Source organism: Microcaecilia unicolor, chromosome 2, assembly GCF_901765095.1.
Source record: "Microcaecilia unicolor chromosome 2, aMicUni1.1, whole genome shotgun sequence".
Classification (NCBI taxonomy): domain Eukaryota; kingdom Metazoa; phylum Chordata; class Amphibia; order Gymnophiona; family Siphonopidae; genus Microcaecilia; species Microcaecilia unicolor.
This window is the reverse complement of record NC_044032.1, coordinates 291,217,895-291,244,834: the sequence shown is the minus strand read 5'-3', so window position 1 is coordinate 291,244,834 and position 26,940 is coordinate 291,217,895. Positions and strand designations below refer to the sequence as shown.

General features: G+C 48.1%; 1 protein-coding gene across 1 annotated transcript in view; it reads right to left on the bottom strand.

Moving 5' to 3' along the window:
* Window positions 1-26,940, bottom strand: part of HUWE1 (HECT, UBA and WWE domain containing E3 ubiquitin protein ligase 1) — a 1,034,695-nt gene that overhangs the window by 369,864 nt on the left and 637,891 nt on the right. The window contains 11 exon segments of the mRNA XM_030194273.1: window positions 15,934-16,032; window positions 16,743-16,800; window positions 16,934-17,082; window positions 17,444-17,616; window positions 17,969-18,151; window positions 18,296-18,507; window positions 18,773-18,987; window positions 19,101-19,167; window positions 19,335-19,480; window positions 19,602-19,769; window positions 19,960-20,155. Coding sequence (XP_030050133.1) covers window positions 15,934-16,032; window positions 16,743-16,800; window positions 16,934-17,082; window positions 17,444-17,616; window positions 17,969-18,151; window positions 18,296-18,507; window positions 18,773-18,987; window positions 19,101-19,167; window positions 19,335-19,480; window positions 19,602-19,769; window positions 19,960-20,155 — 1,666 coding nt within the window.

Sequence of the window (26,940 nt, the reverse complement as noted above, 5' to 3'; positions counted from 1 at the left end):
CGGGTATCCTGCTGGAGGCAGTAATGTGATGTGAATGTGTGGACAGATGACCACGTCGCAGCCTTGCAAATCTCTTCAATAGTGGCTGACTTCAAGTGGGCCACCGACGCTGCCATGGCTCTAACACTATGAGCCGTGACATGACCCTCAAGAGCCAGCCCAGTCTGGGCGTAAGTGAAGGAAATGCAATCTGCTAGCCAATTGGAGATGGTGCGTTTCCCGACAGCGACCCCTAGCCTGTTAGGGTCGAAAGAAATAAACAATTGGGCGGACTGTCTGTGGGGCTGTGTCCGCTCCAAGTAGAAGGCCAATGCTCTCTTGCAGTCCAATGTGTGCAACTGACGTTCAGCAGGGCGGGTATGCGGCCTGGGGAAAAATGTTGGCAAGACAATTGACTGGTTAAGATGGAACTCCGACACCACCTTCGGCAGGAACTTTGGGTGGGTGCGGAGCACTACTCTGTTATGATGAAATTTGGTATATGGAGCGTGAGCTACTAGGGCTTGAAGCTCACTGACCCTACGAGCTGAAGTAACTGCCACCAAGAAAATGACCTTCCAGGTCAAGTACTTCAGATGGCAGGTATTCAGTGGCTCAAAAGGAGGTTTCATCAGCTGGGTGAGGACGACGTTGAGATCCCATGACACTGTGGGAGGCTTGATAGGGGGCTTTGACAAGAGCAAGCCTCTCATGAATCGAACTACTAAAGGCTCTCCAGAGATGGCTTTACCTTCCACACGATAATGGTAAGCACTAATCGCACTAAGGTGATTCCTTACCGAGTTGGTCTTGAGACCAGACTCTGATAAGTGCAGAAGGTATTCAAGCAGGTTCTGTGCAGGACAAGAACGAAGTTCTAAGGCCTGGCTCTCACACCAAACGACAAACCTCCTCCACTTGAAAAAGTAACTCTTTTTAGTGGAATCCTTCCTAGAGGCAAGCAAGACACGGGAGACACCCTCAGACAGACCCAACGCAGCGAAGTCTACGCCCTCAACATCCAGGCCGTGAGAGCCAGGGATTGAAGGTTGGGGTGCAGCAACGCTCCGTCGTTCTGCGAGATGAGAGTCGGAAAACACTCCAATCTCCACGGTTCTTCGGAGGACAACTCCAGAAGAAGAGGAAACCAGATCTGACGAGGCCAAAAGGGCGGGATCAGAATCATGGTGCCACGGTCTTGCTTGAGCTTCAGTAAGGTCTTCCCCACCAAAGGTATGGGAGGATAAGCATACAGGAGGCCGGTCCCCCAATGAAGGAGAAAGGCATCTGACGCTAGCCTGCCGTGTGTCTGAAGTCTGGAACAGAACAGAGGCAGCTTGTGGTTGGTCCGAGAGGCGAAAAGGTCCACCGAGGGGGTGCCCCACTCTCGGAAGATCTTGCGTACCACTCTGGAATGGAGCGACCACTCGTGCGGTTGCATGACTCTGCTCAGTCTGTCGGCCAGACTGTTGTTTACGCCTGCCAGGTACGTGGCTTGGAGAAGCATGCCGAACCGGCACGCCCAACGCCACATCCCGACGGCTTCCTGACAGAGGGGGCGAGATCCGGTGCCCCCCTGCTTGTTGACGTAATACATTGCAACCTGATTGTCTGTCCGAATTTGGATAATTTGGTAGGACAGCCGATCTCTGAAAGCCTTCAGTGCGTTCCAGATCGCTCGGAGCTCCAGGAGGTTGATCTGCAGATCCTTTTCCTGGAGGGACCACAGACCCTGGGTGTGAAGCCCATCGACATGAGCTCCCCACCCCAGGCGAGACGCATCCGTCGTCAGCACTTTCGTGGGCTGCGGAATTTGGAATGGACGTCCCAGGGTCAAATTGGTCCGAATGGTCCACCAGAGCAGTGAAGTGCGGCAACTGGTGGAGAGGCGGATGACATCTTCTAGATTCCCGGTGGCTTGGAACCACTGGGAAGCTAGGGTCCATTGAGCAGATCTCATGTGAAGACGAGCCATGGGAGTCACATGAACTGTGGAGGCCATATGACCCAGAAGTCTCAACATCTGCCGAGCTGTGACCTGCTGAGACGCTCTGGTCTGCGAGGCCAGGGCCAGGAGATTGGTGGCCCTCGCTTCGGGAAGGTAGGCCTGAGCCGTCTGGGCATTCAGCAGAGCTCCTATGAATTCCAGAGACTGTGTTGGCTGGAGATGGGACTTTGGGTAATTTATCACAAACCCCAGCAGCTCCAGAAGTCGAGTAGTGCACTGCATAGACCGGAGGGCTCCCGCCTCCGAGGTGTTCTTGACCAGCCAATCGTCGAGATATGGGAACACGTGCACTCCCAGCTTGCGTAGGTAGGCCGCTACCACCACGAGGCACTTTGTAAACACTCGTGGGGCAGAGGCGAGCCCAAAGGGCAGCACACAATACTGAAAGTGCCGTGCGCCCAGGCGGAATCTGAGATACTGTCTGTGAGCGGGCAGTATCGGGATGTGAGTGTATGCGTCCTTTAAATCCAGGGAACATAGCCAATCGTTTTTCTGAATCATTGGCAGAAGGGTGCCCAAGGAAAGCATCCTGAACTTTTCTTTGACCAGGAATTTGTTCAGGCCTCTCAGGTCTAGGATGGGACGCATCCCCCCTGTTTTCTTTTCCACAAGGAAGTACCTGGAATAGAATCCCTGCCCTTCCTGCCCGGGTGGTACGGGCTCGACCGCATTGGCGCTGAGAAGGGCGGAGAGTTCCTCTGCAAGTACCTGCTTGTGATGGGAGCTGAAAGATTGAGCTCCCGGAGGACAATTTGGAGGCAGGGAGGCCAAATTCAGGGCGTATCCGCACCGCACTATTTGGAGAACCCACTGGTCGGAGGTTATGAGAGGCCACCTTTGGTGAAAAAATTTTAACCTCCCCCCGACCGGCAGATCGTCCGGTACGGACACTTTGAGGGCGGCTATGTTCCCGTGGATCCAGTCAAAAGCCCGTCCCCGGCTTTTGCTGTGGAGGCGCAGGGGGCTGCTTAGGCGCACGCTGTTGACGAGAACGAGCGCGCTGGGTCTGTCCCTGTGCCTGACGAGGCCTTCGGGCCGGCTGGTTGTACCTACGCTTTGCAAAAGAATAGGGTGCAGCCTGCCGGGCCCGGGAAAAACGTCCACCTGCTGAGGTGGATGCTGAAGCTGCCCGGTGGGAGAGCTTGTCGAGGGCGGTTTCCCGCTGATGCAGTTGGTCCACCAGCTGCTCGACCTTCTCACCAAAAATGTTATCCCCCCGGCAAGGGACGTCGGCCAGCCTCTGCTGGGTGCGGTTGTCCAGGTCAGAGGCACGCAGCCATGAGAGCCTGCGCATCACGATACCTTGGGCCGCAGCACGAGACGCCACGTCACAGGTGTCATAGATACCCCTGGACAGGAACTTTCTGCACGCCTTCAGCTGCCTGACCACCTCCTGATAAGGCCTGGACTGCTCCGGCGGGAGCTTATCGACCAGGTCCGCCAGCTGCTTCACATTGTTCCGCATGTGGATGCTCATATAGAGCTGGTATGACTGGATGCGGGTCACGAGCATGGAGGATTGGTAGGCCTTCCTCCCAAACGAGTCCAGAGTGCGAGACTCCCGCCCCGGGGGCGCCGAGGCGGTATCCCTCGAACTCCGTGCCCTCTTGAGAGCAGAATCCACGACCGCCGAGTCATGGGGCAATTGTGGCCGCATTAACTCTGGGTCAGAGTGGATCCTGTACTGGGACTCTGCTTTCTTGGGAATGGTGGGATTAGTTAACGGTCGCATCCAGTTCCGAAGCAGTGTCTCCTTGAGGACATTGTGCAGCGGTACCGTGGAGGACTCTCTAGGTGGTGATGGATAGTCGAGGACCTCGAGCATCTCGGCCCTCGGCTCTTCCACAGAGACCACGGGGAAGGGAATGCTGATAGACATATCCCGCACAAAGGAGGCAAAGGAGAGACTCTCAGGAGGCGAGAGCTTCCTCTCCGGTGAAGGCGTGGGGTCCGAGGGAAGGCCCGTAGACTCCTCTGAGGAGAAATATCTAGGGTCCTCCTCTTCCCCCCACGAGGCCTCATCCTCGGTTTCGGACATAAGCTCATGTAGCTGAGTCCTGAACCGGGCCCGGCTCGACGTCGAGGCACCGAGGCCTCGGTGTCGTCGAGCGGTGGACTCCCGCGCCGGCGGGGACGAAGCTCCCTCCATCGACGTCGACGGGGACTCCACCTGCGTGGCGGTCGAGACCGGCGCCGCAAGCGGCGGCGGTGTCGACAGCCCCGGCGCCGGGCTACAGCTCGCCGGCGCCACAGTCATCGGCCGGCACAGCCTGGCGCATCAGCCCTTCCAGGATCCCTGGAAGGATGGCTCTGAGGCACTCGTCCAGGCCCGCTGCCGGGAAAGGCGGTGGGGCCGGTAGGGGTGTCGGCGCCAGAAGCTGATGGGGGCCAGGAGACGGCACCGACGTGCCGGAACCCTGACGCATCGGTACCTCCACAACCGACGGGGACCTCTCCTCTCGACGTGGACGCTTCAGCGTCGCCTCCTCTCCGATGTCCGGATGCACCGAGGGCGACCGGTGACGGCGCTTCTTATCCTTCTTGCGATGCACGTCACCGGCGCCGGGAGGTGAGGAGGAGGATGATCCCCCTCGGTCTCGAGGAGCCGGGTCAGACAGGGTTCGGTCCCGTGGACCACGGGCTGAGGGAGTGACCGGGGCCGACTGCCCGCGCGGCCTCTCACCTCTACCCTCACCGGCGGGCCGACGGGACCTGTTCTCCTGGGGTCGATGCCATCGGTGCCGATGTCTCGGGCATCGATACCGGTACCGAAGGACCGGGCGTCGATACCGATGCCGTCGAGGTCGACGTCGAGGGGCCGGCGCAAGTTCCAAAAAGACGGTCCCGTAGAACTTGCCTCGCAACCTGAGTCCGTTTCCGGAGACCGAGACACAGGGGACACGACTTGAGATTGTGCTCCGGCCCGAGGCACTGGAGGCACCAAGCGTGGGTGTCGGTCTGCGAGATCGGCCGGCCGCACCGACCACACTTTTTAAATCCACTCGGGACCTTCGAGGACATCGACGGAAAAATCGCGTCGGCGAAATCAAAGTCGTCGATGGTGGCGGAAATCACACCTCGAAAAAGGGGAAAACGACCGTGCGGCCACTAGGCCGCAACGCGGCGTCCCCGCTAGAAGCGAGGGAAAAGGGGAGCGCGTGCTCCACACGCTCAGGTTTTTTTTTTTTTTTTTTTTTAAAGAAAACCGGGCGGTCCAAAACAAATAGAAACGAAAAAAATAAACGATTCGCGTAAACGCGATCGACTTTCCGGCGGCTGAGAATAGAGAGAGCGGCAAAGCACGACTCTCGCCAGACGCGGAAAAAAAGGAACTGGCGGGAGCGGTCGCGCACGGGCGGGAAGACGGCCGCGCATGCGCGGTGGGCGTGCCCTGCGTGCCGACCGTCCCGCGAAGCTTTTTCCGGTTGGTGGGGGCTGCCGCGGACGTCACCCCAGTCGTGAGAACAAGCAGCCTGCTTGTCCTCGGAGAAACCAAGGTACCTGGGTGTTGTTGGGCGTCTCCATGAGATCTATCACTGGCAGGTCCCACTCTGACATGAAGCGATGGAACAGCGGAACGTGACGAGACCACTCTCCAGGATCTAGCGTGTGCCTGCTCAGAAAATCCACGCTCACATTGTCCACACCAGCCACTTGGCCTGCCAAGAGGTCCTGCAGATGAACTTCTGCCCAGCAAATTAACTCCGCTGCCTCCTTGGTGACCACCTGACTCTTCGTGCCCCCTTGATGATTGACATAGGCTATGGTCATGGCGTTGCTGGACAGAAATCCGACAGCCTTGACGACGAGAAGAGACTGAAAGGACTGCAGGGCCAATCGGATCGCCTGTGTCTCTAGACAACTGATGGACCTGCGGGCCTCCTCCAGTGTCCAACAGCCATGAACTACTTGTCCGAGGCAATGAACCCCCCAGCCTGGCATCCGTGGTTAGAACTATCCAATCTGGAGGGTACAAAGGCATGCCCTTCTCCAGATTCAGTGTGTGAAGCCACCATTGGAGGCTGAGGTGGGAAACCGCCGTCAGAGGAAGCCTCGCCTCCAATTCTTGTGTCTGCAGAGACCAGCGGTCCAGAAGGGAGGACTAACTGCCGCATGTGAGCCCTGGCCCACAAGACTACCTTTATCGACACCGTCATAAGGCACAGCAACTGCAGATAAGAACAAGCTGCAGACGCCCTCTTGGAGAAAATCCGTCAAATTAGTCCCTGCATCTTGGCAATCCGAGCTGAAGGCAGGAACACCTGCCCCTTCAACATGTCAGTCAAACTGCACCCCTAGATATTTCGGGGATTGCGACGGGACTAGGCGACTTGTCCGGATATACCACCCAGCCCAGAGACTCCAAGAAACTGACTACTTGTGTGGTCGCCGCTTTGCTGTCCTGCCTTGACTTGGCTCGAATCAGTCAACTGTCGAGATAAGGATGGACCAAGATGCCCTGCTTCTGCAGTGCTGCCGCAACAACCACCATAACCTTGTAAAAGGTCCGGGGCGCCATTGCGAGACCAAACAGCAGCACACAGAACTGAAAATGCTTCCCTAAGACAGCAAACCGAAGAAAACGCTGATGGGTCGCCCTAATGAGAATGTGCAGATAGGTTTCCATCAGATCCAGGGAAGTGAAGAACTCCCCTATCTGAACCACTACAATGACCGAGCGCAAAGTCTCCATTCAAAAGGGGGGGCCCTTCAACGTCCCACTGACTCTTTTTAGGTCTAAAATGGGCCGGAAAGAGCTCTCCTTCTTGGGAACCACAAAATAAATTGAATAAGAACCCGCCCCTCGTTCCCTTTTGGGGACAGGCACTACAGCCCCCAGATCAAACAAAGTAAAGTTTGCTGAACTGCCCTCACCGAGACCAACACGGAGACTCCAGAAAAAAACTTGGGAGAGGTGTGTGTCGAACTCTAGATCATAACTGTCGTGCACCACCTTAAGCACCCACTGATCCGACGTGATCTGGGTCCACCTCTGGTACTGAGGCAAGCGAGCTCCCATGTGAACCTGAGGTTGGACCCTCACAGCTTCATCGGGAGGCGCACGCAGAGCTGCAACCCCCCAAGGAAGCGTCACGCCCTCCATGGCGGCCCCCTTGGAAGGATTGGGTGCTCCATGGATTTGCCTGGTCTGTAACGCCGAGCTTCCTGAAGATGACCACGACCTGAAGTCCCCCTACCACTCGACTTGGGAAGCACCTCTGGAAGCTGCGGAATCATAGCATCCCCAAGAGCGCGCATCAACTTATTCAAGTCTTCTCCAAAGAGCTTAGAACCTTTGAAGGGAAGATAGCATAACTTGGACATTGAGGCCATGTCTGCGACCCAATCCCCAAAGCCAAAGAGCTCGACAGGCCTCAACCACCAGGGCCATATTTTTAGTTGATGCTCGAAGCAAGTCGTAAAGAGAATCTGCTAAGAAAGAAGATCCTATCTACAGCTTGGCCAACTCCTATACCCAGTTAGCCCCGTCGAGATAGTCCAGGAGCTTCTCAGCCCAGCAGAAGCAAGTGCGAGCCACCAGACCCCCATTAACAGATGCCTACAGTGTCAGAGCTGATAAATAAAAACTATGCTTAAGAAAAGATTCTACCTTCCTATCTAGGGGTTCCCGGAGTGCCGCGTCACTATCCACCGGAATAGCAATGGCCTTAGTGACCACCGTTACAACTGCGTCTACCGTAGGAGGCTTTAAGGAGTCCCTATCCTCCTGAGGAAGAGGATAAAGCCTCGCCATAGCCCTAGACATCTTACAGGGAGAATCTGGGGATGATCACTCCTGTGTGACCACCTCCCTCAGATCTTTATTCATGGGAAAAGAACAGAAGGGATATCAAATACCCTTAACCAAAGGGAACTACCTGCTTCACATCACCCACCGGGGTCTCAGGGAACTCAAACTTGAGCGTAGCAGAGACCTCATCAATTAACTCGGCCAACTCATCAATATGAAAAATCCTGAGGGGTCCTTATCTGACAAGGACCAATCTTTTTCCTAACTGGCATCCAAAATAATATCTTCTCCGAGATCACTGCAATCCTCCTCCAATTCCTGGGTAGAAAACGCCTTAGTATCCATCCACCCAATCCAAGCGAGGCCTCTTTGCGACCACATGACCCACCCCCCACCTGGAGGGTCCAGCCGAGTGGGTCCCAATTTCCACGCCTGAGACATGGACCAAATGAAGTCAGGAGGGAATCCCATCCCTCCTGGGTACTTAGAAGCCAAGCCTGAACTCTGCCAGAGAGAATCATGCAAAGGCCGTGCCAGCTCAGCAGCACGGGAAGGATCTAAGATGGCGGCGGTTTTGCAGAAATTGGAACCGCTGCTGGTACACCCAACTGCGAGGCTGTCTCAGCTGCCACAGAGCCTCCCGCGGAGACCTCCACGGTTAATGCCAGAGAACGGCGGCTTTGGCTCCCCACAGAGCTGGTATTGTGTCCCCAGCGCTTTTAAACCCCACACGAGCAGAAATGGCAGCAGATCAATTTCCCTGCCAACATCACCAGAGGAAAGGAGAAGGGAAAAGGAAACACCCGGGGCACAAGGACCCAGCACAAGAACCACTGCTAAGTCCTCTGCACTAACAAAAACGGAGCTCTACCCGACAGCCCAAGAAACAAAAGAGCCAGCAATAAACCAGAGGTTTTCCCCCCAATCTTTATTTGAGCTCGGCTGCTGTAAGCTGAAATGGCTCTCAAGGCTCCTGCCACACCACGAGAGCTGAGGCTGAGGCTCTCGTGGTGTGCCTCAGCAGCACAGGGCTGTCTACTCAGGAGAGCAGAGCAGGGGGAGGGACCTGGCCACCTGGGTGTGACACCCCCCAGGGGAAAGACGGAGCCCCACTTGACCCACTTCCCTGAAGAACACAGAGAGATCCAAGTACAGGGTACAAGGAGAAATTAGATCTTACCTGCTAATTTGCTTTCCTTTAGTCCCTCCGGACCGGACCAGGATTGGACTGATGGGTTGTGCTCGCCTACCAGCAGGTGGAGACACAGAAAAAACTCTGACTCTAGAGAGCCAATAGGAGCCCTGGCCATGTGACCTTAGCCTCAGTATTTGAATAACAAAGCAGGAAAGAAAGAAAGACCTTCTGTGCCGTATGGAATCCTAGCAGCCACAAAGCACTCGGCAATGCCAAGTATCAGAGCTCACCAGCAACTCTCACCAGAGAAGTGGTATGGCCCAATATGTATTACAGCTCACCAGCAACTCTCACTAGAGAAGTGGTATGGCTCACTTGTACTATAGCTCACCAGCAACTCTCACCAGAGAAGCGATATGGCTCACATGTAATATAGCTCACCAGCAACTCTCCCCAGAGAAGTGGTATGGCTCACGTATAATATAGCTCACCCGCAACTCTCACCAGAGAAGTGGTATGGCTCACTTGTCTTATAGCTCACCAGCAACTCTCACCAGAGAAGTGGTATGGCCCACTTAAGATTTTATATATATTCCATCAACTGAGCTTACCAGCAACTCTCACCAGAAAAGTGGTAAATCATATTTAAGGTTTTATAGATTTTCCAGCAACTGAGCTCAGCCACAACTCTCACCAGAGAAGTGGTATGGCGTATTTAAGGTTTTATAGATAGATTCCAGCAATTGAGCTCACCAGCAACCACCAGAGAAGTGGTATAGACCACGTAAAGTTCTGTATATATATATAGTATTGTTCCACGAATCGTAAAGGAATGAATACACTTCCTACTGAATACACTTCCTACTTAATAAAAGAAGCTAAAGAGTAGAGAGAACATGGGAGGGGCCTGGTCCGGTCCGGAGGGACTAAAGGAAAGCAAATTAGCAGGTAAGATCTAATTTCTCCTTCCTTAGCATCCCTCCGGACCGGACCAGGATTGGACTGATGGGAAGTACAAAAGCAGTAATCTGAAGGGAGGGACCCTATGAAAACTGCAGAGAAATGTTCATGCTGCATAGGCCACCTGGCGACAACTAACATGTAGTGTGTCCCAATGAGCAAAATAAAATGAAACTAGGACTAAGTTGCCAACTTACCAATGTGCACCGAGAGCACCAAAAATCGCCATAGTAAGAATAGAGCCCGCTTCTGAAGTTGTGGAATATGTTGTAATACGCTGTGGAACTGCCCTCTCAGCGAGAAGAGAAATAGACATTCTCATTTCCTTGATCCTTCGCGATATAGCGGGTTAGAAACAATGAAAAACTTTTACGCCTACTGGCTAGAAGGACAAAACCAATAAGAAAAAACCGATTGGGAAAGGTGAAAACTTTAAACTACAGCAGACCGAAAAGAAGTTACCAACCGTAGAAGTATTCCACATATAGATCTACTTGCTGCAATGGCTACTGGGAAACACTGCTTGAAGAGGAAAACTTTATAGAAAAAGTTATGGCTACTAGAAAACAGAACTTTAAGAGTCTGTTCACCTAGTTCACCTAGCTGGTGGACGAAGCGGGAGGTACAGGTGCAGGACTCCTTTAAGAAACCGCTTTGACAGTGGATGCTGCATAAGCGTGCGGTTGTCAACAGTATCATGCATCACTGATAGAGCTGCCAAATGAACTCTAATGGATGAGTAAGACAGACAAGATTTCGCAAGATGCAGAAGATATTCCAAAACATGCAAAATGGATACTGTTTGTGGAATGAAGTGGCGAGAGGAGTACCACAGAGTGAACCGTCGCCACTTTGATTCATAGGACTTTAATGTAGATTTCTGTCTGGAAGCAATTAAAACGAAGTACTTCCTGCGAAAATATCAAAGATGTTGCAGACCCAGTAACCACGCCATAAGTTTGAGTGACTGGGGGTCCGGATGTAGAAGGGTGCCTTGGTTCTGCGTAAACACCTAGTGAGATGATGGAAGAAACGCATAAAGAAGGCTGAAAAACCCCTGCTGGACGTTGGCATCTGTCCCTGTCTCCGTCAAGACTGTTGCTGAACGGAAGAAGCAAGAAATGTTCGTGAGCCTGAAGGCAAAAAGAGATAGCCCTGAAGTGTCGCAGTGAGGAAGTAAGGCTGAAAAAATGAGAGTCCATTCACCTAAATGCAGGGTGACACAACTAAGAAAAAATGAGTACAAACTCAAGAGTATACTCTTAACTCCTCCTTGGCGGATGACATAACCCATTGCCATGGCAAGGACCAACATAGCTCTCTCCGCCTTGTTTGTCAGTAGGGAAAACAAAATTCACCCGAAGGTAAAACGAATTGCTGAGGTCCCCCAGAAAAAAAATATATACAAACAAGCTTCTGCCAAAAAGTGTACTGCACGAAGCATCCCAATGACAGAACTAAGGTTCTTGAGATAACTAGATGACACTTAAATAGTGCGATTGATGACCCTGAGATTCGCAATAGGATGAAGGAAAATTCCTTCTTGGGCATTAGAAAGTAAAATTGCATTCTGCAGAATAGAGCGAGGAAATGGCCGAAGGCCCAAGGTCACCAAGAAAAATATAAACTGGGATGTTTGCAGAGGAGACAAAAGACTGTGCGCCAACCTGACTAAACAAAGAGAAAATCAGAGATATCTGATGAGAGATCAAATGAGAGATCAAATGAGAGGCCTGGCTACAATCACCACCCAACCTAGAGACTGTAAGAAATGCAACACCCGGTGCGTGACCTGAGAACTCTGCTGATAAGACTTTCTCCAATTAGGCAGTCGTCTAGGTAAGAATGAAATGACCCTAAGAGCGCAATGAACATCCTCTTAGATCTATAAAAGAACGGAAGAGAGAGTACTGCTGAAAATGACCGGTTAATGCATAAGCAAAAAACTAGCCATTCTCTGGATCCTGAGGAGAAGAGGAAGGGTGACCAAGGACACCAGTTAAATAGGGCTACAAACTCCAACCCTATCTCTATGGCGTTCCATAGTTGGGTAAGTTCTGAATATAGAAAGTTCTGAATATAGGAGTCCACCAGCTATGGTAGTACGCTCCGGACAGAAAAAAATTGTCCCAGTATGAACGTCTGATTCACCGGCCTGTAATTTCTTGGATCTCCCTAATCCACATACCACTAATCCACGTACCACGGTCATGCGTCCTCCCTCACTGAGAGGTAGATTGTAAGCTCCTTTGAGCAGGGAACGTCCTTCTTTGTTAATTTGTACAGCACTGCGTAACCCTAGTAGCGCTCTAGAAATGTTAAGTAGTAGTAGTAGTACCAGACTCACACCCAATAGATATGAATGTTGAGCTTGTTTCAGGTTAAAACACCGAACCTAGGCCCAGGGTCCCCGGTGTTTCTAGTGGTGAACAGCCATGGCAAATATTGTATGCGTTAGTTTGCAGAATTACTGCAAAGCCTTGCTTTTGGAGCAGAGATTTCTGTACGATACTCTCGTGAGAGGTTTTTTTTTGTTTTTTTTTTTTCTTAATGCTGTTCTGGCTGTAGAAAGGTGGACATTTGAGCTTCCCCAGAATGGCAAAACTTATGTACCTATGCCCATTAGATATGAATGCTGGACTTGATGGACTTTAGGCCTTACCCAGCATAACCATACTTATGTACCTATGGTATAAATACACAGGAAGTGAGTGAATCCCCTTCCAATTGAAAGAACACTCTGGAGTGAAGGCGCATAGAATGAAAATGAAAAAGGACAAACTTGGAAATTACCTGTAACGAAAAAAGTGAAGTTGTGCCACAGCCACTTGGTGAAGGCAGTGTAGACAAGACTGTATCTGAATTCAAGAAAGCTTGATATAACATCAGGTCTCTAAGGAAGAGGAAGACATAGCAGATGGTATTGTATAGGCATACTGGACCAAACCAGGATGTTTATAATCTGCCAATGCTGAACTGATAGAGTAGTGACAAACACGAGTAGATGGTTTGAGGACCGTCCACTATCTTTAAGTGAAAGGATGACTTTATTCTCTAAGTGACCATATGTCCTGTAAAAACCAGAAGAAAGCTAAAATGAAAAATGAGAGGCTTCAAGGCAGTTGGAAAAGAAGGGAAGACATGAATAAAGCATGCCTGCTAAGGCAGCTGAGTGACTGGGAGCTTGGTAGACAGGACTGTCCCTCAGAGAATATGAAAGAGCTGATATATCCCCATGGCATCTGAACAATATACTGTATGCCTCTAGAGAAGGCTTCTTAAAGTCGGAAAAAGAAAACACTGTGTAACACTACAGCCATTGAGAGTGTCTGTTAAGTTCTTAAAACACTATATAACATCATACGCATGGAGTAAAATGCTTGAAAGGAACTAAGATATTATGGTCAGAATTGCAAAGTACCAATCAATTGACTCTTAGACAATGTAGTCCTATTCACCAGGGAATGAGAAAGACAGAAATTTACTCTATGCCTATAGAGAAAGTTTCTAAAGTTCTTAAAACACTGTATAATACTACAGCTATTGAGGAAAATGCTTGAAATGAATTATGATATTATGATAAGATGCAGATTTTCCACCAGGCAATGAAAAATGACTGAGCACCAGAAAAAACTAGTGTTAACAGCCCCATGATACATAGAAATTTAAAAGAAGAAAAGCTTGTTATATATCCATGTATGAAAGAAGCCCCCTTTCAACCAAATATTGCCTGCTGATGTGAAGAGCATTTTAGAATACGCCGTTCAGCACATACAAAAGTGTACACATCTTGGAGCCGAACTGCTCTATGAACTGCAGCCTTACCTTCAGCAGAGAGATCCCCGACTGATAAGATGGAGGGAGAAAAAAATGGCCGCCGTTCGCTCCACTGGCCCTGTGGCTATCGTCGACAGCGCGCCCGACACCTCCGAACAAGCGGAGCCCAGTGGAACGGCGAAGAAACAACAGCCGGCGAAAAAGGCCCCGAAAAAACTGGAGGCAGCACCGGACCCGAAGAAACCTTGAAGGGAGAGCAAAATTTACATGTTCCGGCTGCGTGAACTGCGCGACGCTGACCGACAGCAGCTGTTTGAACTTTTAAGCCATATCGGAAAAAACAGGTGGCCGCGCTTACGCGGTTCGCACCTTTCTTTTTTTTTTTTTTTTCATTTGTTTAAACTGCCGCCGCCAAAACGCAAGAAAATGGAGGAAATTAAATCTGACGAGAAAAATCGCTGTTTAAAGTCACAGATACTGAATTATTTTCTTCTGTTTTTTTTTTTTTTTTATAACCCCTCATTCATAATAAAACACTGGAGCTGCCTGCTCGTTAGAAGTCTGGGGAAAGAAAGGCTGCTTCTTTGAATTTACTTTTATTTGATTTAATTCTTTTAAAGCAGCTACCTGTTAAAAGTGGCTGCCTCTCCCAAAGACGGTACACCTTTCCAGAGAAAGGGACGGCCCTTCCCTGCTAAGCCAGGGAGATGGGGAGGAAGGGGGGTGGACTCGAGACACCCGAGTTTAACACCCCCGAGGCTGTCAAAGAAAGAAGAGAAAGGAAACCCTGTCAAGCCTCTAAATAAGATTCCAGGCACAGAAGAATTATCACAAATATCTGTAATATCTAAAGAGAAAAGGAGAGAGACTAATGGGCTCACTTCCTACCTGCTGGGAGACTGAGAAAATACTGAGGCTAAGGTCACATGGCCAGGGCTCCTATTGGCTCTCTAGAGTCAGAGTTTTTTCTCAGTCTCCACCTGCTGGTAGGCGAGCACAACCCATCAGCAGTGTTGCCAGGTGGGCGGTTTTACCGCCCAATTGGGCGGTTTTCCGCGACCCGCCGCGGGAAATTTTTGCCCGCGGCGGGTTGCGGTTTTTTGGGCTGGTTTTTGTGCTTCGGGCGGTTTTTTCGGCCGCGGGGGGGCGGGGTTAGTGACGTTTTTGGGTGGGGTTAATGACGTTTTGGGCGGGGTTAGTGACGTGGGAGGCGGGGCCGATGACGTGGGAGGCGGGGCCGATGACGGGGAGGCGGGGCCGATGACGGGGAGGCGGGGCCGATGACGTAAGAGGCGGGGCCGATGACGGGGAGGCGGGGCCGGTGACGTGGGAGGCGGGGCCGGTGACGGCGGGGGCGGGGTTTATGACGGCGGGGGCGGGGGTGATGACGCGGGGGTGGGGGTGTCAGGGGCGGGGTTTGTGTTTGGGCGGTTTTTGGGCTGTTTTTTGGGCTCCAGTGGGCTGGAAAAAAATTTTCCACCTGGCAACCCTGCCCATCAGTCCAATCCTGGTCCGGTCCGGAGGGATGCTAAGGAAACTTTGTTAGGCTAATAAGAACACCAAAGGAACCCTTCGGGCCTACCAGACCAGTCAGGCTGCACATCTACCCTCTGCTGGGGACTGAGAATTACTGGCTGATTAGGGTTCTGCACAGGATACATATACAGTGTTCAAATGTTAGTGTTCTCAGTCTCCATCTGCTGGTAGGCGTGCATAACCCAAGCGTACCCAAGTGTCTTGACCAGTCTGGAGGGTCTCTGAGGAAGTTGGATTTTTCCAATTCCAAGTATTTTCTGATCTTCCATCTCGTAACTAACCAAACTTTGAATCTAACTATAATGAAACTCCTATTATTGTGCATAAGAGAAGGCTAGGCCACACAACCAGGTTTTAACTTTTCCAATACGTTTACTTCTACCTTAAAACCAATGTAACAGAATCACAAAGACAAGGTCCAAAAGTAAGAAAAGCCTGAAATCTAGCACACTGCAAGTTTACCTTACTAGGAAGCATCAAAAGTGAAAGACTAGAATTGAAGACGTGGTCAGAACACAAGGGCTAAAATTCTGTGAACAACTGAAGAAACACAAGCAATGGTGATACAATCTGTTCCCTCCCCCCAATCCAAAAATGTGCAGGCGTCTTTTCTATTACCTGAAATGTGCTTTTTTTTCCTTCCCAGAGGCATGAACAGCTGGTAAACTCCTGCTCTTAGCCTTCCTGTTAGCCTGTAGCACTAACAGTTTGCCTCTGTCCCTAATTGGCTTATCTTCCCTCTGCATTACCAGTATTGTGCACATCTGTCTGACCTCTCTTCCTTACCTTCTCTATTAGGCTGCAGTGTGGATCCTTGGCTAAGATTTGAGGGAGCTTCATCCATTAGAACATCTTCCTGAGACTCATCCTCTCCACGTCTGCTCACTGAAAAAAAAAATAACCATCTTGAGAGTGAAGATATGGTCCTATTTATGCAGTAGGGGTGGACCTAAGATACCCTGCAGCCAAATAGGGTTGAAAATGAGTCTTTATTGAGCACCACAGTTGTCAACAGACCAAACACAGGGCTGTGTTTTGGTGGATATATCACCTGCTTCAGGGGTCACAACTCCTATGACAGAACAAGCAGTGCTCTTCAAATGCTGCAAACTCAAATAGCAGTTGTATGATTGCATTGGTGAGGATACCCACGTGGTATCACTTGTTTCTCCCTGCGAGGTTTGTGTACTTTTGAACTGTTTGAAGAGCAGTGCTTGTGCTGTTATACAGTATTATCCACTGAAACACAGCCCAGTCTCGGGTCTGTTGACAACTGTGGTGCTCAATTAAGATTCATTTTCAATCCTATTTGGCTGCAGGGTATCTTTGGTCAACCTCTACTTCCTTGTTTTTCTGGCGTTCGCATGTAGCGATTTTTTGTTTGGTTTTTTTGTCCTGTGCCTACTTATGCAGCATCACAACTTACAATTTTCCACTGGCATTTGCATCCAAATAGTGCCAGGGCATGAAGGACGGCAACTAAGTGTGCAAAGAACATGTCCCAAACATGCTCTGTGTAAGGCTGTCATCTTGTTACCCCCATCTTAGGGAAAACTAGCCTTTCCTCTTACAAAATTGTCTACAGATGCCCTTACCTGCTGCCCCATCTCTCTCAAGCAGTTCATCAATCAAATCTTCCAGTTCATTTTCCACCTGAAACCCATAAAAGACCTCACCTAATATAACTACTAAAGGACAGCAGTTATACATTGAGAACTAATCATGATAGAACACGAATGCTGTGAAAAAGCTCTTCTATAATATTGTTGAAATAGTTCTACCTCACCTGCATCTCCTGTGTGCTGAGCACTTCTGGCTGCCCTGCAATCACTACTGTGTCTGTATCAGGCTCTCCATCCATGATATCCCCATCGGTCACTTCTGCCTGAGTAACATCATGGTCTTCCTCATGCAGCTCTGCCTCTCCTGCCTCCCCTATGAAAGTATGTGACAACACTGTCATAGGAATCCAAAATACAGGCCTTTTTAAGAACTCTTCCTACAAGTGACAAGCATGAGGGCTGCGGACATGATGGTGACAGAGGTAGCTTAATCTACATCCATGGGGAAACACCCTCTGTCCACATTTAACTGGCTGGTCACTGAGCACTGCAGCTCTATGTTTAGATTGGAAGGAGAGAGAGAGAGAGAGAGAGAGAGAGAGAGAGAAAAGAAAAAGAAAGAAAGAAGACTCATCAGCACCTAAATCTGTTATGTCATTCAGCAGACCTCTGGGGTCTCAGGGCTTGGGACAAAGTAAGGTAACCAATTATGTAAATAGACTTATTGATGATACCTGAATCAGGTTGATTACTGTTGGCATCCCTAGCAGTCCCATGGGAGTCCTGGTCAGTCTTGCTTTTGCTGGAAGTTCCTTTGTTTCCAAAGAGGCTGCTAGGTTGGTTGACAATGCGTGAGAGTGTCTCCAGGGGCTTTAGGGCTGCATTCACAGTATTTGCCATGTTGGGGCTAGGAAAGAAAAGGAAGCAGTAAGCACGACAGATAAGCTACAAAACATAGCTTGGTTGACCACACAACTCCATATTCTGGGTGGACATGGTGAACCAATTCAGCTTTTCCCACTATGAAGAGATAAAGACCTCCTCTCCCGGTCTTCTGGAACGTAACAGAAATTATATCTGTTTCTTTCTGCAAGCAATATGGACCAGCTCATTTTGTCTCCCTGAACATGGAATTATATGGTTAATCTACCTATAAGCCACACAGGCTGTCAGAGGAAACTAAAATGCTGTGTTTTGTTTTTAGGATGCAAATAACGTACCCACAGATTTGTATGAAGGGTTCAGCCCTTCAGTCTTACCTAGACAGGTCCAAACTGTGGGGGACCCTGGCCAAGTCATTCACTAAACCCTTCTTCAAGAAAAGGCGGATGATATTGTTCATGCCATTGTGCTGTGTTTTAGCTGTTGCATTGCTGTAGAAGCTTGATGTAGAGGGACACGATTCCATGATGGTACTAATGATACACATCACGGCCTGCAGCCTGAGAGAGAGAGAGATTCCTTTAAAATTCCCAACTGTCAGAATATTCCTGGATTGTCTGAATGCACTTGCTATTTAGAAACACATACACAAGCTGCTAAAGGACCCTATTACAATCTTTTTATATATATATATATATATATACCTGGCATGCTTCTCTGTACTCTCTGCCATGGCCAGTGCACGGCCCAAAGCAGCCTTCACTTCATTCACTAGAGCCACCTGTGCATCTGTACCGCTGCCTGCAGCAGCCAGGCTGGCCAGAAAGAGGCGTGCCAATGCTGGAGTATCCTTGTCTTCCACATTCTGTGTATGAGGGAGAAGGTGATCCAGAACAAAAGCCAGCACACTGCAGTCCTATGAGGTAAGCACAAATTTTAGTCATTTGGAAGATCAAGGGCACCAAGTGTGGCCAAGTGTTCCAGAGGAGGAAGAAGAAAATAGTGTAGCTGTGTCTGGGAGGGGGAGAACGGAAGAAGAGAGCAGGGATGAAGCAAGCAGAGAATAGTTCCCAAGTGCTTTTCTTCAGCAGCACATTGGAAGGAGGGGAGGGAAGCTAGGGAATGTGCTTAGTTTGGTTCACTTATAGTCAAACACTCCTTATCCCACCAATACGCATCACCTCTTTGATCAGCTCCGATTGGCCAGCAGTATAGCTGTAGTTAGCAATGAGGGTAGCAATGCCAACATATGAACGGACTAGCTCTGCCAGCAGCCGAAGGATAGTGGAGGTAGGCAGCAGAGGTTTGCTGCTTTTGGCTTTTAGTTTCCCTTCTTCAGAGGCCCGGTCTGGCTCTTTATCTTTTTTCCCCTCTCGCAAATCCTCAGGAGTAGAAGCTGGAAAGAAATACATTAAAAAAAAAAAAAAAAAAGAGGAGGAGGAGGAAACTAGTTACTGTTTGCTATGCTAAAAAGTAAGCTTCAGGCTCCCTCCCTGAAATAATGCATACCATCTCCTTGAGGAGTTCCTGACTGTGGCGTCTCCACAGCTGTACTGTCTGCTGAAAACACTTGAGCCTACAAAAGAAAGGGAAATTAAAAATAAGTCAGAAAAGTGTTATTCTGATAAATGTGGGCCTCAAAATCTCCTCGCCCATAAACTCACATAGCTGAAAAAACTCAGAGGGGTTTTCAACTCGTTTGAAAAGCTCCCAGAACACAAATGAGAAGACTCAAGGACTTACATTGATGGCAAAGCCAGTCTGTGCATCAAAGTCGCTGCCCTGCCGTGTCAGGGGTCGATACTGCTGGTATACATCATCCCCCATGTCCTGCAGAATCTGGCTGACCTCCTGATTCGTCACCCCTGGCTTTGGCTCCAATTTTTCTGCTGAAGAAAAAAGGTATTTTTTTCCTGAGCTTTCCCAATAAGTAGTCCCCAGTAGGTACATCTCACTGCACATCTCTTCTTTCTTTTGGATACAGCAGTACTAAATGCAGCCCACACCTACCTTCATCAGGTGCATGGTATGCTGCCAGAGCATTCAGCATGTCATAGATCACCTCTTTGATGGTGTCAGGGATGATGGGAAGTGGAGAGGGTTTCACTGGCGTAGTCTTTACAAGCTGCACTGCATTTGGGCCTTTGATCCTCAAGTTTTCAAATTCATCATCTGAAGCTATAAAATGGTAAGAGAATCATATACGAAAGGGCTAATTTGCATCTCATCTCCAGCCTATGAAGCTCAGCCTCATCATGAGCACAAACTCTGTCTATGTCTTACTTGCACCATGTGGAGAAAGGATTAAGACATTCTCTGTACCCTCAAAGAGTTCTACTCTTTAAATCTCAGGGCATGGATCACTTACCTGTGCCAGATCCACGAGGCGCAGGCAGAGCAATGCGGATGCAGCTGTTGGCCACCTCAGTGAAAATGTCTGGGTTGCGACATGCTGCAGGACCAAGAACACGGAGGATGTAGTTAATCTCCCGTGAGCCCAGGCTACCGGACACTACACCAGAGGTAGTGCTGCCTGCTCCACTGGTAGCTGCAGAACGTACAACCTGATAAAGAGAGATTTTCCTCTATGAGAAACCATCATAAATCAAATAGGCCCATACAAATATTAACTTCCAACCATTCAACAGCAGTTTATTATATGCACCAACCCAGATTGCTGATGATCCAAAACAGAAGATGGTATTGGAAAACGTACCAGAACCCCACACCCATATACATTCTTAAAGTCCAATATCACCCTTTCCCTCCCTTGCAACATGTCAACTCAGCCAGCAACATTCCAAAGGGATCATCTGAAACCAGAAGAGAAGGAGAAACTTATTCTTACTTGTTAATTTTCTTCCCTTGAATCCTGCCAGATCATTCCAGATGCTTGGGTCTGTCTCCATCTGCTGAAAGGGGGGCATAAAGGACTACGACTTTCCTGTGACATTACTTATAAAGGAGTGGTACAGCTGAATGACTTGCCTGTATCCTATTATTTAAGCAAAGGAATGGAGAAAGCTCCAAACTGAAGCTAATACCAGAACAACAAATGGAGACAAAACATACAAAAAGTACCCTTCTCTAAACTTTCTGCCATGGACAAAAAGGATAGAACAAAGGGAGTTCAGAAAACTCTCTGGACCCTAAACAAGAGAAGTTGTGTGCATTTCTGTGACACCAGATGGTCTTGTAACTGAGGAATAAGCCTCTCGAAGTCACAGGTTTCCTGGGATGAGACTAGACAGTCTGGCAGGATTCAAGGAAAGAACTAAAACAAAGAATTTCCTTTATCATCTCACTAGACTAGTTCAGAAGCAAAGGAGTACCCAAATACAAATGTACTGTGGATGGGAGGAAGTCAAGGCTACTTACTCCACTAGCCGCATTAACCCTTGGCCACTATGGGTAGTCTAATGTTAAATGAAGGAACTTGAGGATGTAGCAGCCATCTTACACATTTCCTCCAGAAAAACTGCCTTTAGCTCCACTTAGGATGCTGCATTCTCTCTCATCAAACATGCCCAAAGAGACACCAGGACTTGCAGACCTTTCAACAAATAAGCTGAGGAGATCACTTCCCTAAATGGAGATTATTTGGATGTTGCCACTTCCCTTTAAGGATATTCCCTCAGTGTCAGCCAATGTCGCTGCACTGCATATCTCCTGAAGAGAGAGTGCTCCAGTTTCAGCCCAAGAAGAGGAAATCGCTCTTGTGGAATGTGCCTTGAAGGCTTCAGGCAGAGGCCGGCCAGACAGCAGATAGGCTGAAAAAATAGCTTCCTTGAGCCAATGGGCTATAGTGGCTTTAGACGCTGGAGACCCTCTGCGCAGACCTGACAACAGGACAAAAAGATGATCAGAGGTCCTAAAAGCATTTGACATGCGCAGATAGACCTCCAGCAAAGGCTTACGGGAAAGGAGCACCCAGGAGGGGCTAAGCTAAGTAACCACCTATCCAGGGGTAGAAGCCAGGATAGGGAGAGACGAAAGGGCCCGGTCAAAACCCCGGAGGGGGGTGGTGTAAAGTGTAAGGAGTCTGAAAGACCCCGGAAGGGCAAGTAAAGGTGGGGAAAGGCTGCCCGAGGGAGGGGAGAGCTCAGACCTCAGGGAAAAAGGTTGATCCTAAGTCCCAGCTACCACACCCTAGAGGTGGGTAAGGAAAGAGATCCCGAGTGGGGGCCCCCGACTCAGGGAGAGTACCAGGACGACGCTAGGTCACCTAGAAGAGGGAGAAAGTCTTTTCCTAAGAGGGGATGGTCTAATCCGAAAGAGAGGGATAGGAGGTACCTGGGAGTCTCAGGGAAAAAGAGACTTAGGACCCTATATTTGTACCCCGAGGACTTATTAGGACCCAATAGGAAAAGTAAAATTATAGCTGTGAAAGGTAGGAAAATACGCCAAAAACCCATTGGGGAGAAGGGTCTGTACCCATGGGCCAGGAAAGGTGGAGAAGAAAGCCTCTTTCCTGTATTCATGACATCAGTGAAGGCCCTCATAAGGAAGGTGGGGAGATTTATTCAGGGCTATTTTTGCAAAGCCAAAGGTTTCCAGGTTTGTTGGTGTGCTTGTGTACCACTTCTGTCTTGTTTCCTAGCTAGTATGCCTGTGTGGCACTTCTGCCTTAGTTCTTTCTGTTTACCTTCAACTGTGCTCCACTGCCCCCTCACCAGAATGGCCACTGTCTTATCTTATCCTCTCCTCAAACTGCTCACTCTCCAGTTTCTGTGCCTCAACTCTTCCCCTCTCTGACCATCATCTGATAACTTTCACACTTAAACACCCTCCTCCCCAATGCAACTTGATATCTGACCCAGCTAGACAAATGCTAGTCTAAGTGAACTGCTAACAACTGCACTTCTAACTGGGGAGTCAGACCTGAGCTCAGCAGTGAATGCTGCATGATCTGGCCCTGCAGGAGCAGGCCATTGGAGAATACTCTTGTATTAAAGAACTAGTTTGTTTTTCCTTTTCTCCCCTACCAGTGAATTCAACAGAACCCCTACCTGACACTTCAAACTAATTGTTATTTTGTTCACCTTATCCTGTTGCTCTGGTTTCTGCTCCAGGCTCACCCTCATTTATATTGCCACACATTTGCAAAACCAATCGAATAAAATTGCCATTTTAGTGCTCTTCCTAAGTTTACCCTCTTCAAATCTATTTAATCATTGTTTAATTCATCCCTACAAGTCTTTTATACTGATGTATTCACTAATTTGTATTGCTAGTTTAATATGTTAGATACATTGAACTTGATTTGATTGGGAAAATGTGGGATATAAATGAAATAAATAAAATAACTGAAATAAATAAATATCAAAGGGGAGCTAAAGCACCCAGGAATCAAAGGGACCGTATTTGGATCCTCAGCGCTGCAAGTATTTGTTCATTAAATTACTATAATGCACTATAAGTAGGTATTTCTGAGATGCTGCTAAGAGAACTCCATGTGGCACGGAAGTGGTTAGATTTCTAAAAGTAAGAGAGAGGCTAATGTTTCACAATTATTGCCTCAGTTACATTGGCTTCCTATATAAGAGCACCGTGTCTTTTGAATGACATTTTAAGTGTAGGGGTACGACCCCTACAACCATACTAGTGCAATAGAGAGTTTGGTCTAAAGCCTTCTGCACTCTAGAATACTAATGAGCAGTGCTGCTGCTTCAGTACAGAATAAACTTGCAATTTAGAAAGAAAATACCTGTGACCCACATTTGGCTGATACAAGTATGAGGCAACCACGGCAAGAGCCCTTGGTCAGAGTTACCCAGCCTCCCTGGGGCCAGAATTCAGAGAAGTTTCTAGAATGATATCTAAAGACATTCTTGTAGTTTTCCAAACATAACCAATCATCTACCTAATCTTCGGGGCCACTGCCTTTATCAAAATGCTATAAAAAAGGCATCAACTGTGTCAAGAGTTATCTATAGCTCTCATAAACCCTCTGAACTTATCTTATCAGTTCATCTACTGGAACACGTCAGAGCATATCTGGCCAGTTGAAGACCACCTTCTGATCCTGCGGTTCTCAAGGGAAAGAGACTCGCCTCACCATCAGGTTGTAGGATAGTGCTGGACAGACTTGTACGGTCTGTGCTAGAGCCGGTGGTTGGAGGCAGGGCTGGTGGTTGGGAGGCGGGGATAGTGCTGGGCAGACTTATACGGTCTGTGCCCTGAAGAGCACAGGTACAAATCAAAGTAGGGTATACACAAAAAGCAGCAAATATGAGTTATCTTGTTGGGCAGACTGGATGGACCGTGCAGGTCTGTTTTTGCCGTCATCTACTATGTTACTATGACAAGCTCTGTAATTGCAACTGGGTAACAAAACAGGTTGCCTGATTGTGAGCTGTAGGGAGTGTGTTTACCCCAACTAGTTTATTTATTTTATTGCGTTTGTATCCCACATTTTCCCACCTATTTGCAGGCTCAATGTGGCTTACATAGTACCGTAACGGCGTTCGCCAATTCCGGTATGAACAGTTACACAGTGATGTTGTGGTAGAATAAGGTTCATGTGGAACAAACATATTAAGGAATCATATAGGGAAAGAGTTTCGTTATGTTCATTACGTGCTTTGGTTTCATAGTGTTGCAGGGTTCAGGTATTTAACTTGGGTCGGTAGGGTATGCCTTTTTGAACAGGTAAAGTTTTAGTGATTTCAGGACGTTTAGGTGGTTATACATTATTTTCACGGCTTTAGGTAATGCGTTCCATAGTTGTGTACTTATGTAGGAAAACCTGGATGCATAAGTTGATTTGTATTTGAGTCCTTTGCAGCTTGGGTAGTGGAAGTTTAAATATGTTCGTGTTGATCCGGTTGTATTTCTGATTGGTAGGTCGATGAGGTTTGTCATGCATCCCGGGGCCTCACCATAATTTTATGAACCAGGGTCCAGATTTTGAAAGCTACACGTTCTTTGATTGGGAGCCAGTGCAATTTTAATCGGAGGGGTTTGGCGCTTTTGAATCGCGTTTTTCCGAATATAAGTCTGGATGCAGTGTTTTGAGCGGACTGAAGTTTCTTTATGAGTTGTTCTTTGCATCCCGCATAAATTCCGTTGCAGTAATCTAGGTGGCTTAGTACCACTGACTGTATCAGGTTCCGGAATGTTTCCCTTGGGAAGAATGGTTTCACGCATTTGAGTTTCCACATTGAATGGAACATTTTCTTAGTAGATTTCACGTGGCTCTCTAGTGTGAGGTTGTAGTCGATTGTAACGCCGAGGAGTTTCAGGCTGCCTGAGATGGGGAGGGTGGTGTATTTATATTTAAGGGGTTGTTCGTGTTGTATTGGGATGAGAGGATGAGACAGTGTTTTTCTTCTGTGTTAAGTTTTAGTTGGAATGCATTTGCCCATAAGTTCATAATGTACAAGCCGAGCTTGATTTTGTTGGTGATTTCTGTCAGATCGTGTTTGTAGGGAATGTATATTGTGACATCGTCCGCGTAAATGAAAGGGTTAAGACCTTGGTCGGATAGGGACTTGGCTAGTGGGGTCATCATTAGATTGAAGAGGATCGGTGATAGTGGTGATCCTTGAGGTACTCCGAAGTCTGCTTTTCACGGTGATATGATATTTGATTTCACTTGATATGTTCTAGTGGTTAGGAAACCCTTGATCCAACTAAGTTTGTTTCCTTCGATCCTAAAGTAGTCTAGGAGTCTTAGTAGTATATTATGGTTTACCATATCGTATGCACTGGACGTGTCGAATTGGAGGAGAAGTATGCTTTTACCTGTTGCTATTTCTTGCTTGAATTTGGCTAAGAGAGTAATTAGTACTGTTTCAGTGCTGTGGAGGGGGCGAAATCCTGATTGTGATTCATGTACTGATGGAAAGCATGGTAACCAAACAACTTACTGATTTTATAAACAAATTCACAATATTACATGAATCACAATGGTATGGTATCAGCACAGCCCACGTAAAATGCCAGCTTCAAGTAAGCCTTGTGCACAATATGGAACTGACACTTCTGCAACTATGCACTATCCCAGGCAACATGACCAAAGCTTCCTGAAAAGACTGGAGTCCAGGCAAGATGGCGTCTGAATAGGACGTGTGTGAAACAGCTCCTCACTCAACTCCCTCTTGCTGTTTTTTTTTCCTTAAAAAATACATTTCCATGCCCAAGAGACGGGGCAAAGAGAGGGCTTACCCTGCTCCCTCTGCAAGACAGGAATTGGGACCGATGGACCGTTTCACTGTTCCCAGAGTAGAATTGACTGGGAAACAACCCTTGCTGCAGGAGGGATCGATGAGAGGAGAACCGACCTACTTGCCTGAGGGAGAGACCACTCTGAGCCCAGAGGAACGGAGTCCTCCTTCGATGCCGGCAATGCTGGCAGACCAGAGCCCTGGACTGACTAGACCCGATGAGGAGATGTCTGATCTGGGAGCAGGGGCAGACTCTGCTAGCAGAACGCCGAGTGCAGCAGTGCTGGTGGTTACTGCTGAGAATACCGAAGGAGTAGGAGTTGAATCACAGGAGAGCAAGACTGGCTCTGAGAAAGGAGCTCAGGAAGAGGTAACATTGAAATTATTTCCTAAAAAACCGGAGAAAATAACCCTAGAAAAAATTTGGGATGCTTTGGAATGTTTAGAAGATTCTTTAACCCAGAAACTATCTCCAATAGTTAAAGTTACTCAATCAAATCAAGCTAAAATAGCAGACTTGGAAAAACAGTTGGAACAATCTAAAACTTTTGAACAAACAATTATACTTGAAACAAATCAAATTAAACAGAGTCAAATAACTTTAATAAAAGAAAATGTATACTTACAGAGGAAAATAGAAACTTTAGAAAATTTACAAAGGATGAAAACATTGAGATTTATAAATTTTCCTAAAGTTCCAGCAGTGGCTCCTTTAATAACATTCAAAAGATATCTTTCTGAAGTATTAAAAATTACTGAATAATTGTTTCCACCTGTAGCAAGGATTTATTATTTGGCTCCCTATGTTAAGAAACCAAGTGAGTGCATAATACCATCTATGGAAACCCCATTTGAGGAGCTAAATTTGAATTTATCACAAACAATTGAAGATGAACTATGTGGAGTACAACCTGCTACATTAATTATAGACTTTGTTCTACAGCCGGATCGGGACTGGATCTTGAAAACTTTCTTTAAACATAGACATGAAGTCTTTCTGAATTGCAAAGTCAAAGTATTTCCTGATATTGCTAGACAAACTCAGAAAAGACGTCAGTCTTTTTTGAAACTTCGTGATCGTGTATTGTCACAGGGGGGAATTTTCTGGCTTAATTTTCCTTGCAAATGTGTTGTTAAATTTCAATCAATTAAATATGTTTTCTTTGAGAGTGATCAGTTAG